The sequence below is a fragment of the Sinocyclocheilus grahami genome, unplaced genomic scaffold (genome assembly GCF_001515645.1).
Source record: "Sinocyclocheilus grahami isolate Dianchi unplaced genomic scaffold, SAMN03320097.WGS_v1.1 scaffold137.1, whole genome shotgun sequence".
Lineage (NCBI taxonomy): Eukaryota > Metazoa > Chordata > Actinopteri > Cypriniformes > Cyprinidae > Sinocyclocheilus > Sinocyclocheilus grahami.
In genome coordinates this window covers 2,132,699-2,150,227 of record NW_015505316.1, presented here as the reverse complement: position 1 = coordinate 2,150,227, position 17,529 = coordinate 2,132,699, and the positions used below count along the sequence as shown (strand labels likewise).

The 17,529-nt window shown below is 38.3% G+C and overlaps 1 protein-coding gene across 1 annotated transcript in view; it reads left to right on the top strand.

Annotated features, from left to right (window-relative positions):
* The window catches only part of LOC107591129 (eukaryotic translation initiation factor 4 gamma 3-like), a 63,568-nt gene that overhangs the window by 9,660 nt on the left and 36,379 nt on the right, over nt 1–17,529 (top strand). Inside the window, exons 3-7 of the mRNA XM_016280171.1 lie at nt 1,077–1,160; nt 4,504–4,619; nt 4,703–4,817; nt 5,105–5,137; nt 12,684–12,704. Of these exons, the coding sequence (XP_016135657.1) occupies nt 1,077–1,160; nt 4,504–4,619; nt 4,703–4,817; nt 5,105–5,137; nt 12,684–12,704 (369 nt within the window). The remainder of the gene's footprint in view (nt 1–1,076; nt 1,161–4,503; nt 4,620–4,702; nt 4,818–5,104; nt 5,138–12,683; nt 12,705–17,529) is intronic.

The window sequence follows — 17,529 nt, the reverse complement described above, 5'->3', positions numbered from 1 at the left end:
GATGGCTGACAGACATCACAATGTTAAGCTGACATCGTGATTCCTCTCTCCCCGCCCCCTCTCCCGCAATCCGCCGCATCCCAGTTCCGTGTTCGGAAAGGAAATTAAGTGTACTACGGAAACCCTAAAGGGAATAAATAGCCTACGAGATGGGAGGATAAAAAAAAATGTAAATACTTTTTCTTGCAATTATATTGTTGGGTAAATATCAGGGAGCAGCTATTGAAACCGCTTTCAATTGTGCGCTCTCATTTTACTTTCACTTTCACTTTTGAGATTCGTGATCACAAGGACTCTATACTATGGAGCGGCAGTAATTACCACACATTTGACAAGATTAGATGTTTGTCATTGGTGCTCAGGATCTGCAAATCATTCACCATCGTCCTATCAGACATTTCTCCTTACTCTGTGTATGTGAACTTTCATGTACTGTAATGCAACAGGCTACTGCTAGCAAGTGGCTAACCTTTTAGTGGCTCCGTAAAACACGTTATTTTTTTCACGCTTCGGGCATTTCAGAATTGAGCTGTAAGCAATTACTTTATTATACTTTATTAGAGCTTTCTGACCCTGCATAGACCTACCACATTCAAGGCCCAGAAAGGTAGTAAGGGCATCGTAAAAATAGTCCATGTGACATCAGTGGTTCAATTAATCACATAATTTTAATTTTTGGGTGAACTATCCCTTTAAAATCAAAATAAGTGAATTGTGGTACTTGCTAGTATACAGATTACAGAAGGTTACAACTAGCAAGATGTTGGGAGATGTTGTGATGTTCTTGAGGGTGAACTTTGACCTTCATATTCCATTTCCTGGTCACAAAGCCTCCTTCAATGTAGGAGAACTAGTTCCCTAAACTAGCTTCTTGGTCCATTCTGGTTTTTACAGTTCAACCAGTTCCCAATGTCCCCCCTTTATTTCGTGTCGTTACCAAATAAAACAATATTCAACATCTCGTGTTACAAAAGCAAAGAGGGTTTGTTAATATTGTTTCATGTTGACTTAAAAAACAGTAATGGTTATTTTGTCTGACTCTTCAGTGTTCACACAGTTTTCCCTTTTTTTCTCAGGTACAGAGACCCCCTGGCCCCCCATATACAGCACATGAAATCAACAAGGGCCACCCTAACCTAGCGGCCACACCGCCATCAACAGTCTGAAAAACATTTTCATTATGCTAAATTAGATCTACTTTAATTTTTTTCAGGGGCTATTTGATCCAAAATGCTGGTTCCTTTGATTAAAAAAAATACTATTTAATCCCTTTAAAGCAAATACATAACTACTGTGATATACAGTATAATGAATATTGTCAAAAACCTATTTCCCAGCTCTAGTGCCTGCCACAATTAATCAGCACATGCGCATTACTGTTTGGTTGTCTTTCTAACAGATACATTACACACTGGTCTTTAGAGGTCAGATGGAAGGTATTTCACATAACTGGATGCAGATGTCAACTTTTTCCTATGACATACGTGATATATATAATAGATTTCTGTGATAAATCATTTCTGATCTGTAATAACACTGATTTCTTAGACAGGGTGTAAAGCCTAGTGTGTTCGCTTGAGTTAAGACGGATTTGATCACTTTTTTGCACTCAGCGAAAATCTGTTTGAGACCTGAGCAGATAGGATTGTAAGTTTACATAATCTTTGGGAACCTGCTGTGCTGGCTGTCAAACAGAAAGCAGTGTGTCTTCCTGTGATGATTAAATAAAGTTGGCAAACTAAGAAGATGCTTGACATATAGTCATACCAGTTTGCTAGACTCCTCTCTCTGCTGTGGTGTGCTTTAAAATGGTCTGTATTGTTAATATATGATAGAGACCTGGCATATCTGGGTATAATTAGCCTGCAGGGAAGATTTTGTGTGTGTCATTGTTTAAGTATGCTTATTACTAGTGTCCGTGGGTGTGTAGAGGTCCGCCGAACTCACGCTTTGTCACGCAAATTCACACACAGCCACTCGCGCACATGCACACTGTGCCCATCTGACTCTGCCACAGGAATAGAAAGTCTGTCAGGGTGGCTCAGCTGTTCTCAAGCTTGTTATCTGTCTGAGACCAGCACTCACATTCCCACTCCACGCCTGCCCCACACTGCCAGTGCAACCGCCTATTAATAGGCTAAGAGTGCTCCAGAGGCTAAACCTTAATTACACATCTACCCTTTCCTCTATCAAAACCTATGCATGTGAATGCAGAGGAAGAATCGCTGAGGTTTATGGATGTCAGAGGTGGATGGAGATTTGGGCTGCTCGATTATGACAAAAATCATAATCATGATTATTTTGGTCAATATTGTAATCACGATTATTTAACATGTTATGCGTGGGCCATATGACAAAAACTTTATATGAATGATTTATTTAAAGATAGCGATACACTGTATATCAAAAATATATTTTCTGTAAATAAGGTTGCTATGTCATCTACATTTTAAAGACCAGCGAAATGTCACAATTCTCAATACCAAGGCAGAATACTATTGGGTAGCTAATATTAGTAGGCTAAAAACAAAACAAAAAAAAACTCCTCAAAATTATTGAAAATATTTAAACTATCAGTAATGAAAAAGTAAAGGACAAATACAATAGAATAAAAAATATGGCTGGGCAAAAAAAAGCTAAACTTTAAAGTTTTGTTGCAAATGGATGAAGACATTAGTAAGCTTCTCAGCTCGCCCCTCAAGATGCACGCGTTCGGAGTTTCGGCAGCCCTACACTGAATATTATATTGTGGGCGTTGTATTTTGATTAATAAAATAAAAAAATTACAATACATGACCCTGCTTCTAAATAAATAAAGCAGTTCATTTTTATTCAGTTGAAAATGGGCCAAAAGAGACCTCCGAACTAGTAGGCTACCAGAAAGGAAAAAAAACCCTTAACATTTTTGCTCAGAATTAGTTTTTTATCCTGCAAGATTTTAGTCATACATGATAAATATCAAATACGTTATAGCTTGACTACAACTTTAAAAACAACACTGCAATTGTTATAATCAAGGAAATTAAACTTACCATCATGAAATACTCAGGGCTTAAAGTTCTCCGGCACCATTTTGTCCAAAAACTTCTTGATATCACTTTCGAGTCCATGAGTTCATATTTACATAAAAAAACTAATTAAAAAGCAGCGGAGCTTTGTAAACAGCTCAGAGTTATCACATCATCTCCATAAGAATGATATTATTGCCAGAACAAATTTACCGGGATTTTTGAAAAGGTCCAGTTCACTAGGGTTGGGAACCGATTAGTAAGAATGTTCTGGTTCCGTTTTTTGAAAAGAACCGGAACCGTGAGCAATTTCCAAGTTTCGGTTCCGAAAACGGTTCTGGTGCGACACGTGACCAAGTGGCCTTGTGCCGGCCTGCCTCTTTAATTACTGAGCACATTGTTTCCCATGACGTGCACTCCACAGATGCGCCGCGTCTTTAACTGCCGAACACATCGTTTCCCACGACTGTACGCACACTCGCGTCTTTGATAAATGTACACGTTGTTTTGTCTGACTGTACATGTACTGGCAGCACGCAGCTCCTGCCGCCACTAAATTACATTATATTTGTCCTGTATTGTCATTAATATACATACTGACTTCAACTTGGACCACTAAATAAATAGACTGCTATTGTTATGTAAGTATGAGGGTTAGATTATTTAGTGTACAGATCATTTCAAGAGTGATAAACAAAGTGATAGAAAATATTTTCATGCATTTTAAATGTTAAAAAATGTGGAAACCACTCATTGCATCACACCATCTCCTGACTGTGTGTATACATGGTTATAAGTATAATATTTCATTAATTTAGGGAAATGAACAAGTGTCTTAGCTGGTTGGGACTATTTGGCCAACCAGCTTATTCCTGCTTGAAAAGCAAAATGTTATTGATAGTGTAAAAAACATAAATTTTGAAGCACATGCCTTACTCAACATTACTTACTACCTTCCAGCAACACTAAATTCAATTAAGGTAAAACAGTAAAACTAAAAAAAAATAAAAAATTGTAAAACTATAAAAAAAATAAAAATAAAAAAAAAGTTAATTTAAATGGAACTGGAATCGTTAGGCAAAACTGGAACCGGAATCGGAACCGGAAAATTTCTAACGATACCCAACCCTACTGTTCACACATGATCTCTATTCTATATGAGCTCTAAAAATCGTAAATTCCAGTTTATGCTGTATGTCGTAGTTGGAAGCTGGAAGTTGTTAGCCCCGGCTGGCCCGTGCGCGCAGTTGAAGTGCGGCTAATAATTTCTGACTGGCACATAACTAAACAAATGTAAACGGGTTAAGGTGGGGCCCCCTACAAGGCAGGGCCCCTAGGCTGCAGCCCATTCAAGCCCAATGGTAAGTCCGGCCATGGTCATCCTGTATAGTTCAATATATCCCAAATCCAGTGGCACACAAACACTCCGTTTGCGCCCACTCACGTCTGCACAGGACTACGCCTCTATTTCTCTCTCCCTTTCTCTGCCTTGAAGGCAGCGTTGAGAGATGGCAGATTTGTCAGTGTCAGCAGACCGCAGTGTTTGCAGCGGCAGGGAGTGGACACACTCACTCTGTCACCCACACTCACACAGCACACGCTCACTCAGCTGTAGGGATTTTATCAGAGAGGGTAAAAGTCACATCCATCCTAACTGCTGTTTCTCTTTCTCTGTTGGTCTCTACTTGACTTCTCTCGGACCCCGTGACTCTGCAGTCTCCGTACACACCGGGGCAGAATGCCGGCACGACCCCTCTGGTCTACTCACCGCCAACCCAGCCAATGAACGCACAGCCTCAGAGCCGCCCGGTGAGTGCCTGTGATTCCATGTCATCTTTTCAAATCAGACTTCTGTTAGAAATGCTTCCTTTCTGCTGAGCGCTATGATGTTGTTTATGGTGTGGTTTGTGGTCATTAATTGGTGCCGTGTATATGGTACATATACCTTGCTTCATTACTTCCTCTCGGGAAGTGTGCTGCATATACCATGCACAGCTTGTGGTTTATGTGTTTGTGGGTAATCATTTTTACCCTCTCGCTCCTTTCTTTCTCTCTGTTTCTCCGCCTCTGACATGCCGCCCTTTGACTTCAATCAGTTTACCCCTGGGCCTCGTCCTACCCATCACCAGGTAATGTACGCAAATGCATGGCCTCCTTTCTCACACCTCATAAGCTTTCTTAGACTAACGTAACACATTGATCCTGTTCATTGCGATTATTCGGAGAGATTGTTTACAACTCCAATGCTCTCAGGAACGAGAACTGAAAATGTTGTCATGGGCTGCAAAACTGTCCACTATGGCAGGAGTTCCCAACTTTTTTGACTTCAAGACCATAAGCTGATATGTACCCCTGGTACTGCTGTTGTAATAAAAACAAAAACGTACCAGGGGTACTTATCAGCCTATGGCCTTGAAGTCAGAAAAGTTGGGAACCACTGCCATAGTTGACAGTTTTGGGCATACCTGTCAGCCCTCCCGTTTTTCCCGGGATTCTCCTGTATTTTGCCATTCTATCCCGCTATCATCCCGTTTACATATTCTCCCGTATTTCTCCCGTATTTTTAATCTTTCTATTAAAAAAAATCCCACTGAGCGTATTTTATATGTTTGCTACATTCGCTTCTGGTAAAACTCCCGTCATTTGTATGGGCCAAACCTCATTATATGAATAATCACGACAACAAATTCCAAAGTTGTCCAGTTGCCAGATCTTGTATGAAACGCATCTTTTTCACACGATCGACGCATACAAATTTCACCCATTTGTCCCCTCAACTTGGCAACCTACAGCCCAGTGATGTTATTGATATGTGTGCAGTTAGTACCGCGGGAAGGAAACTGATCACTGGTAGAAATTGGAGAAGACGACTCAGGTGGTGCTCCAGTGAATTACTAAATATACATGTAAATTGAGATATAGCTTACACTTCAAAAGGCTATTTAATTGATAAAATATGAGCGCTGCTGCAAGTTTCAAAGTCAGGTGCTGCGTTGCTTTGTTTACTGCGGTTATGGGGGAAACAGCTATATTCCTGGCGAAAAGTGCCACCTGCTGGCAGAGAATAAATGTGCATTTTTCAATAAGTGAACTGATGGATCGACAAGATGATGAATTATAAAACTCTAAAGATATAGCCTACACTAAGATATATTTATGTTACTAAATGAATATAATTGTTTTTTGTTTTCAAAAAATGAAAATAAATGTTTAAATTAATATAAAAATAATATAATAGCCTATAATATAATACAAAAATAGTTACTTTTGACTCCCAAATGTTGACAGGTATGGTTTTGGGGCCCGTGACAACATTTCCAGTTCTCGTTCCTGAATTGAAGTAATTTTTAAGGATTCATGTCATGAGAAATTAGCTACATCACAAACAATAAATGTAAAATTTCATAATGCTCTGTCTGTAAATGGTGATTTTTTTTTAAAAAATTGATAATATTTAAAAAAAACACTTACATGCAATAGTGAGGGGATGCTGATACTTATTCTCATGCAGTGACATTAGCCAGTAGCTGTTTTACTAACAAACCTTAAAAGAGCCACTCCTTAAAGGGGTCATATGATGCAATTTCAAGTTTTCCTTTCTCATTGGAGTGTTACAAGCTGATTGTGCATAGATAACCTACAATAATGTACAGTATTTGAAAAATAATGTGTTTTTTGAACATTAAAGCATGTCAACATATTCTGTTACACCAAATACACAAAATAATTATCTTTAAAAAAGCATCATATGACCCCTTTAAAAATGGATCATTTCAGACAGAGGGCCAGAACGAGAGTATAAAAAACAATCCTTTACGTGCATATGTGTTTGTTTGTTTTTTGCTATATACTCTATTAACATTATAAATTAACCTCAAGGAACATATTACAGTAATTTTTCAAAAATAATTTTAATAATTTTTTACAAAAATCTTCTAGAAATTAATTTCCCCTGGGAATTTGCTGGGGCCCCCTGGTTGAGGACCACTGCTCTGTGGTATTGTGAATTATTGTACCTGGCGATGTGGGCCCTTCATTAAAAAATAGTCCCAGGGCCTCTGAGTTTAATAGCAAACAAACACTACAAGACAGAATTCGCTCTGCACACATTTAAAGGAACAGTTCACCTTAAAATAAAAATTATCATCATTTACTCACCCCCCTGTTGTTCCAAATCTGTATGATTTTATTTCTTCTGTGCTACTATAAGAGATGTTTTGTCTCGTATTTTTTTCAATGGGGCCCAGTGTTATTTTAGAACATGTTTACAGTTGGAAGATTTGGTTTGATTAAAACAAACTCTGGTGCGATTACTCTGTTAGCACGGATCATTTGAATAAGTGTAAACTCTGCCGTTGTTTGACTTCTTTACACATTTTAGAAGCTCTTCATGAATTATAAGCTGGTAAAAATACCACTATATAGTATGGACAAAAAGTGCATTTAGCCCAGCACACAGCATTGTTTTGGATGTTTGCTAATATATGTCATAAAAGCTGTCCTATCAGTTTATGACTGTATCCTTATGCTTTTGTTTTGTATCGTTAGATTTGGTGTTAAAAATCACAGTGTGAACACTAAAGGCCCAAGTATACTTTTTTTACGCGTATGCTAGTATATGCACACAGCCGAACGCGTAGCCTTTCAAAGTATAGTACATTTGACGTATGCGAACGCAGGGCGGTCCATCTTTGTCCAGCGTCTGCTCTATTTTTCTCCAGAACTCAGGGCTCCAGACTGCGCTTAAAACGGTTGCATTTGCAACCAAAAATATTAATTTGCAAATGCAGTTTTTGCTGAGATTGCCACTGGTGACTATATAAATAGGCATGTAATGCCTTTTTGCCATTGTTTTGCGATCACATCTTTTGTTATTTTGATGTTATAAACTGCGCATCAAAGTTTTAATAGAAAAACAGTCCTCATCTCTGCCCGAACAGCAGCGGTTAGTGTTCAGTTAATGCGTGAACTTCATATTATTTGTAACGCACTTGCCGTCCAATAATCACAATAAACTTTGTGCTCTGTTACCTTAATCCATCTACAAGATGGATTAAAATGCTGATAAATACAAGAAAAGATGTATAACACATGACAGTATAACTGTGTTAAAAAAAATTAAACATGTTTATTCTATGGCAACTAAAAAATAATTTAGTGCCGAATTTTGTTTCTTATAGGAGCCAATGGCTCCTTAATTGATTTATTTTGTCTGGAGCCCTGAGGATGTATGACCCAACTTGTTATTTTGTTGTTGCTATTTTGGTGTTGTTGCTGTTCGTCCGTCTCTTTAGTTTTGTTATCTACTGTGAAACAACGGCCCGGTACAGTGCTGCCACCTTATGGAACAGCTTATTAGTGCAAAATCGAGTCAATATACATGTGCAACCTGCACATACTAGGGCTGGGAAAATAAATCGATGCATCACGAATCAAGAAAGGATTCAGCATCGCTTCTGAGATTTTCCGAATGCATCGCGATTCTTTCTGGAGTCGATTCTGAGCTTAGTTTTGAACAGCAGATGGCACTGCATGCTTAAGAAACAGCCGTACTCTGCTTGTTTCCAAATCCTTACACACACTTGAACCTAAAATAATCATTCATAAAATTCGAAAAGGTTGAAGCGAGTTACAAGGGTGTTCACAGTGGGCTGTGTTTACATTAATCTTGCGTCATAAAAGCATTCTGAGCCGAGGTGAAATTACATGACTCACGCACAAGCGCTCTTCTGCACTCTTCTTCACGAGCATTTGAGTGTGCGGATAAAAAGTAGATTAGAGCGCCATGTGCTGTTAAAATCTAAGCTCAGAATCGATTCCAGAGAGAATTGCGATACATTCAGAAGATCTCAGATTCGATCCACGAATCAATTCTGCATCGATTTATCGCCGCAGCCCTAGCGTGTACAAAGTATGCGCAGTTACAAAAATCGGGTGGTGCATGTACTATTCTGGTGACTAGGGCTGTAACGCTTCTCAAAAGTCACGGTTCGGTTCGATACGATATAGTGGTGTCGCGGTTTTGTTGTTGTCAATTCAATAAATGCCGCTAATTCGAGTGAAATTAAAATGCGCACAGCCATTTACAAGCTATTTAAAGGGAAAAAAAGCAAATAAAACGAGGAAAAGAGGGAAAATTCTAACTAACTGCCTCACCGTCACAACTCTACTGGAGTAGTGTGGCAGACATCACGTTGCCTGTTACGTCGTTTGGGCTGCCTTGTTGAGCACAGTGGCACTGAGAACATTATATTTCACACACCGTAAGCTCTTTTATTTTCCAAATGTAATAGGATTAGTCACACGAATCGTTCAGTTTGTAATGTGTACCAAACCGAAAGCCTCGTACCGAACGGTTCAATACAAATACGTGTATCGTTACACCCCTACTGGTGAAGAAATTTGCTTCATGCGCACTGTATGCAGACCCTCGGGTACACGTAAAAACCGAAGTATACTTTGGCCTTAAGTGAACCAGGACTCAATGTATTTTCTTTTTTGGTTTGAACCAAATGAACCAAGAGAATTGAACTACAAGTATAAGCACACCCTTAGACGTCAGCACTCTTCAAAATGTATTTTGTGTTTCGTAGAAGGAAGTAATTCATACTGGTTTGAAATTACATGAAGGTGATTAAATGATGACAAATTTTTGAGAGCACTCTTTAATGACTCACAAATAGTTTTCATAAGTGACACTAATAATTGATCATGAAAATAATGGTCCATCGTTGTCATGCATTGTGACTTTTTGCTGAATTGTACATTTTTATAATTGATTCCACAGAGTGATTTTTGGCAGTATCTTGTAATCCTTTTAATCAGACAGCAATTTGTCTGAGGCAACAAAAAAAAACAGTGAGAGATGTGATAATCTATCAACGAATAAAGAAAATCATACAGGTTTGGAATGACATGGATTAATAAAAAAGAGTGAACAGTACCTTTACAGTACCTTTGTACCTTTTTTAATCAAATGGTAAATATCTTCAGTCTTGTAGTGTGCTTAATTTATTAGAGGGTGTGTTTGCTACTGTGAGCTTAAACTGTAGCTCAAACTAAATAAATCCTTTTGTTCAGAAGTAATAGCCAGGTGTAGATAGTAGATCTTGTCTGTAGTAGTCCATTGTAAGCTTGACTAGCTACATGATCTACTACATTCAGGGATCACCCTGTCTGGCTCTTTAAACACTTTTGATACACAGACAGAAACACACACATTCAAAAAATACTCATCAGGGAACACACTGTTCAGCAACATATGGAGTTCAGAATTGTTTGTGTCATTTCATTGATCTTTGTATATCGCTGGGATGTATAATTCTGCCTGACTCCACAGTAATGACCTTTTAATTGACATCTGAATCTTAAGGCCATGTAAACATTAAGTTAAGGTCAGAATTTAGGCTAAAGGTTATTTTTCTCAGTGTCAAGTGAACATTCACTGTGTAATACAAGGAATCCCAGCTCTTTTTTTTAATTATAAATCACTATTCCCTAAATGATTTACTTGAAGTACCACCTGTGGTTTTAAAGTGATAGTTCATCCAAAAATGGAAATTCATGTCATTCCAATTTTAAAGGGGTCATATGACGTTGCTAAAAAGAACATTATGTTGTGTATTTGGTGGAATGCAATGTTTTTATGCGGTTTAAGGCTAAAAAAACATATTATTTTTCACATAATGTACATTATTGTTTCTCCTCTATGCCCCGGCTTTCTGAAACGTTTCGATTTTTACAAAGCTCATCGGTCTGAAAAGTGAGGTGTACGCTGATTGGCCAGCTATCCAGTGCAGGTTCAGGAAACAGTCCTCCATAAAATGCGCTGCACACATCTGAATATTTGGGTTGAACTGTTCTGGAACAGTGTTGTAAATACAGCTTAACCACTGATTTCTAGTTGTGTCCTCTTTTGGAAGGCCAAACGAAGTAGTTTCGCTTTCACAACGAAACACACAGCATCACGCACGGCGGGCTAGAGTGAGCGGCGGCCGGCGGGCTTGAGTGAGGAACGGCCGGCGGATTCGACAAAGGAGCAGCCGGCGAGCTTGCGGCAACGACATGTGATGACCCCCGAGCTGGACTCCACTTCGTCCACGGTGAAAGCCGATCTGGCGATCCACAGCGCGAAGTTGATATATTTCCTCAGCAACTAGCACGGATCAGCTCTAGGCATGACGAAGCGGATATCGTCCTCTTTCGGAAGACCAAACAAAGTAGTTTCGCTTTCACAACGAAACACACGGCGGCTAGAGTGAGCAGAGGCCGGCGGCTAGAGTGAGCAGAGGCCGGAGGCCTAGAGTGAGTGGCGGCGGGCGGGCTTGCGGCAACCACATGTGACGACCACGTGCTGGACTCCACTTCGTCCACGGTGAAAGCCGATCCGGCGATCCACAGCGCGAAGTTGATATATTTCCTCAGCGACCAGCACAGATCAGCTCTAGGCATGACGAAACGGATATCGTCCTCTTTTGGAAGGGCAAACAAAGTAGTTTCACTTTCACAACGAAACACACAGTGTCTCCACGACATGGTGGCGGCAGCAACAACAATACTACAGCGAGAATAAAAGTTACACCTTCTTTCTTTGCATGAACATTTGGGCGGTGTTATGCAAATCTTCCCACACAGTGACGTAGACATGTGGTGGCGTGTTTAAAGGAGGTGTTTTAGGAGGGCGTCTACAAGTCTTAACTTTTATAAAGAATATCTATTTGGGTTTGAGACTTTAGTCTTTGCAACTTTAGGGATCTTATCTATGCACGAACAGCTTGTAACACTCCAAAGATAAAGTAAAATGTGAAATTACATCATATGACCCCTTTAAAAGGCTTGCTTTCTTCCATGAAACACCTAAGGAGAAGTTTTGCGGTATGTTCACGCTACTTTCTTCCATACAATTTAGATGCGACCAAAGGCTGTCAAGCTCCAAAAGCATCATTGAAGTAGTTAATACTACTTTTGCACTGTAATTGAAGTCATATAGTAGCTTTGTGTGAGGAACAGACTGAAAAGTGAAACACTGACCGAAAATCTTGCCTTGAAAAAAAAAATTATCAAAAAGTGCAGCTTGGTCTGCTTGAAATATCTCCTTTTATACTCTTGTTATAACATAATTTTCCCTTTAAGTAAGTAAAGTTGACCTTTAAATAAACAATGAATTATTGAATTAATTTTTTTTTTAGAATTCCATGTCTTATTTAATTCTGCATTGACATTTCTTGAACCCCATATGCATTTAACACCATCACTATGTGTCGTCATCTGGGTGTGTTGTTCCTTGTCTGAATTGTTATCCTGTGATTCATCCCACTTACAGTGAGCTTTGAACTTCTGTCTCTTTAAATATTGTCACTTGAACTTGTTTCTGTTTAAGCCTATTTATCTTCCATCTTGTTTTATCAGTTTATTGTGAGCGTCTGTGAGGGTTAGCGGATATCAGGTCCCGTTTCTTGTGCGTTTCCACATAAAGATGAGGTCACTTGGCTACCCGAAAAGCAGAGCATAGTGCCCTCTTGTTTTGCAAATGGCTTTCCCTGAAGGAAACGCTCTTTGCATGCTCTGTACTGCAGATCTCTCCTTAAGTGTGTGTGTTAGTCTCTCTCTATCCCTCCATACCAATTAGTGCATTATCCCATTAGCTTCTCTCTCTTTCCTGCTTCAATATTCAAGGGAGGATTCAGACCCATTCAGGTAATTTGCAGTCTTGAGGAAAATGCATGGCATGAAGTCCTCTGTTTCTCTTTCCACATAATCTTCCTGCTTCCCATTCCAGTGAACAGCACTGCAGCTACCCACCCCAAAGACAGCAGAATCCTCCATTTCAGTTGACCTCTCTTCTGTATATGTTCCTGTTGGTCTTATTGATTTTAAAGTGCTTGCTGTATTTTTATTTTGTTAGGGTTGCATGTCGAGTGGTTTCTTTCTATATGCATTGATTGCTTCCTGTTGGAACTGGTTGTCGACGGGTGGATTCACTGCTCTGCCTGTTGTAATGCTCTAGAAACATGACTGCTAAAATGCAGACACTGAGACTGTGTGACTGTTATAGGAGGATTTTCATGCTGCTTTTCAGCTGTTAGACGTTGATTTCTAACAGCGTTAATGTCTTCAATGAAATTTGTGACATGTTTATTGATGATGGTTTTTTATTGCACCAGTGGTAATAAATACTATTTAAAAAATATGCAATTAAATTGTTTTAATTAAAACATATGGTTGATGGGAAAAAAAACACTGCAAGATATTATGCACCAAAAAAAAAAGTAGGGAAAATTGATTCAAATAACCCAGTATGTTGAGGATTGATCTGCTTGTGCTGGAAGAGCAAAACACTGGTGAGCTGAATTGCTTGCTTTGCCAGCAGGTTAATTTGCACCATATTACATATACTATCACAGATGTTTAAGGAATGGTACGATTTTTAAAAATGTTTTTGAAGGAAGTCTCTTATGCTCACCAATGCTGGATTTATTTAATCTAAAATACATTAATATTGTGAAATACTATTGCAATTTAACAAAAAAAAAAAAACAGCCATTACTCTAATATGCAGTATCACAAGATCCTTTAGAAATTATTCTAATGTGCAATATTAAAAATAGTTGTGCTGCTTAGTATTTTTGTAGTCCAGAATCATTACTGTAATTTTACTTTTGACTCCTGGCTCTGTAGATCCTGAAGTTTACATTTTTTGGTATGTTTAAGTAGGTATTATTTGTGAACCATAAACTGCTTTTACAAGCTGTCGCTCATGACCCAAGAACCAAAGTTTCGTTAACCATATTTTAACATAAAAAGGATAAATTATGAAATAATTTAATTATGTGATTAAAGTATTGCATTAATATGCTGATTGTTGTCTAAAACTGGTCAGTATCATTTGATTAAAACAGCTTTTGAACAGTCTTCTCATTAAAAGCATCATTGTCTTTGTGTATGATAGAATGGTCAGAAGATCTGTCCCACTTTGTCCTTACAATTTATGTTTTAAAAAAATAAGCCGCTTAGCAGAGTGATATTAAAATAATCTCTAAGCCTGTAATGTTAACTCAATAATATAATGTGGCATCGAGACTGTCAAGAACTCTGAATAAAATGGACCACAGTGTCATGGACCACAGAACTATTATGTTAAAAGTAGTTTCAGGCCAGGGATGGAAATTTAGTTCAAAAGCAGTCAAAATTGTGGACAAAGTGTTTATAGGCAAATTATTACATTCAGATTTACTAAAAGTTCTTAAATTACAGCTTGTTTTGTCAGTTTCAGTTTTGGTTTAGCTTCATTAAGAATTTTTATTGCGGTGCATCACTAATTTTTCATTGAATAGATTAAATATGTGTATTTTACATTTCCCTTGGTTCATCTACTGTACCATCTTTGAAGGGTACATGTGATGCTTGGCCTAAAGAAGGTATCTTAAAAGGCATCGTCATGTTGCCTACCTATTTGGTACGGCATTTTAATTGGAAGTGTGCCTATGATGCCTTAAAATGCTGCCTCTGTAGGTAGAGCTGCTGGCTCCCGATCATCTGTGGCAGTTAGAGTAATGATGCATCTGCAGATAGTACAGCCACTGTCTGTGTTCAAAGAGCTGCATGCTGACTGTCCTTAAGGGAACTCTGCTCTACTGGTCACACCCACAGTCTCCAATTACTGTGTTTTGGTGTACTGTCAGCATCAGAGAGTTCAAGAAAGACTGTTTACCTGTGACAAGCTTCTCCCATCTGCTTAATAATTAAAATTCTTTTCACATCACCGTCACTCACTGCACATTAGGGTATGCTGGTTCAGACATTGTAAATGTTTGGGATCTTTTTAATTAAAGGTTTCTGTTGTATCAATCAGCCTCAAGTGAAACGTGCTTCATATAATCTATACTTGTTTGTTTACATTTATTAATTCAACAATTCAGCTCACGGCTGTAAATATATTATGGTCTGATGGTTGTTATTAAATGGGATGTTAATATGTACAAATGTCGGTAGATATTATTTTCTTCTCTTATTCACATCAAAGGCTGCTTTTGAAATTAAACATGAAATAAAACGATTACAATGGCTTTATATCTGAATATATTTTATAATGTAGTTTATTTCTGTGATGGTAAAGCTGAATTTTCAGCACCCATTACTCCAGTCTTCAGTGTCACACGATCCTTTAGAAATCACGCTAATATGTTGATTTGATGTTTTCAGTGTTGAAAACAGTTGTGCTTCCTAATACATACATTTTTCATGGTTCTTTGACAAACATGAGGTTCAAAAGAGCAGCATATTTTTTTAAATAGAAATCTTTACTGTCACTTTTGTTAAATTAAATGTGTATTTCCTGAATATTTTTTTTTCTTTCATACTGACCCCAAGCATTTGAACAGTTGTATATATTTTTTTAAAATCAAAAATAGCTAAACCTACAATTACAATATGGAGCCAACAAGCTTTTCTGAAAGACTTTTGTTTTCCATACACACACACACAATGATAATTGTTGAAATGTGGTTGTCACTCCTAAAATGTAAGTGTGACCTTTGTGTATAAAACATAATTAAGCACCCAAAATAGGAGTGACACCCGTATTTAGCTGCAGTGTGTATGTGGCCCTTATGACTCACACATTTCCGCAACTGTTAAAACACTGATTTAGTAGGAAACCAGTTGTCAGTTTGTTTGGATGAAAAATAATGATTCACTGTTGTTGTTTGGCATTGGTACATAGTCACAAGTGTGAGAGCTTGTGTCAGCAGGTCTATTTTAGGGATTTATTAATAGGAAGCTCTCTTCATAGTAGAGCAAATAAGCTGCTTTAGTTTGCTAGTTCTCTTGAGCGTTATGTACCCTAATGTGAAACCATTGTAACCTAAGTCTTAAAGGGATATTTCACCCAAAAATGAAAATTCTGTCATTAATTACTCAACCTCATGTTGTTCCTAACCCGTAAGACCCTCGTTCATCTTCGGAACACAAATTAAGATATTTTTGATGGAATCTGAGAGCTCTCTGACCCTCCCATAGATAGCAAGGATCCTTAAGGCCTGTTCACACCAAGCAGGATAACTATAAAGATAACGATAAAGAGATAGTTCTAAAAAAAAATCTCAATTTTAAATAATAGCAGAGTCCACACCACAGCTATAACGATAAAGGCACAGAGAAACGATATCGTTAGAATCACTTGCATCAGAATGATGCAAACATTGACAGCCAATCAGAATCAATCCTGCTGTCACGAGCTTGAGAATTTAAAGCAACAGAAGCATGTATGCTTAGAATAAACAGACAATATTGTTCGTTGGTGTGGATGCTAATATCGTTATCTTTATAGTTATCTTTATATTTATCATTCTTGATGTGAACGGGCCTTAACTCGTTCAAGGTCCAGAGACGTAGCAAGGAGATCGTTAAAATAATCCTTGTGATATCAGGGGTTCAACCATAATTTTACGAAGCTACGAGAATACTTTTTGTGCGCAAAAGAAAAAAAAAATACTTTATTCAACAATTCGTCTTCTCCGCATTAGGGCTGTGCGATTAATCGAAATCATCATAAAATCGCGATTTGAGCTTGCGCGATTTCTAAATCGCTTTACAGTACGATTTTCCGCTCCCCCGACCTCCCGCAGTATGCTATCTGAACCAATCAGAATGCAGCGCGCCTAAATGAAAAAAAAACCAGAATGGCAAGCCAGGTTCACACACTCCGTCTGTGGTGCGTATTTTTTCCGCGCCCATGTTAACGGATCAGAGCGTTCACACTGCACGCGATTGCGGTCCGGCAGTGTGCTCCAGGAGCAGTGCGTCTGCAGCAGTCATGCTGCGATCGTTTCCGCACGGAGTCTATTTCTGCTGTGCTTCACGCGCTGAAATAAAGTGACAGCGCATTATTCGCTGTAAAAATTAACATGGATTGACACGGATATTTAGTAATTACACCATAAATGCATATAATTTAAGTCTACTGTTTCACAGTCAACACATGTTTTTTTGGCTAGATTTAAAACAAGGAAAAGTGCACTTTTAGATAAACAAGGCAACAATAGATGAAGAAGATTTATTGAGTTTAAACATGAATATGCCTATGAAAGATTTGTGTATATAAAATATTACTGTACTGTGATAAAAGAGAATCACAATGCTGAAAAAGCATTTTCAGAAACAACGTTTGGATTTGAAATCAAAATAATGGATAAATGTTGTGTTTGTGGTAAACAGCCGTGGATCAGGAGCGGACTGCAAACGCGTCCTGTGCGAAAGCAAAATGAGTCCGTGCTGCTTCTGCACCGCTTACACATACTGTATACGCTCTGCAGACAGAGTACGTGTGAACTTGGCACAACAAATCTAGTTCAACATCTGAGGCAACGCCACAAAGAGCTCTATGACCAATGCATGGCAAAAAAAAACACAGGATTTTTGTTTTATTTTTTCTGCCATATATGTCTATTTTAGAGACATTTTGTTACACCTTTACTTAGTGATTATTTTGCCTTATGTCTGTTCTAGAGACATGTTACAGCTT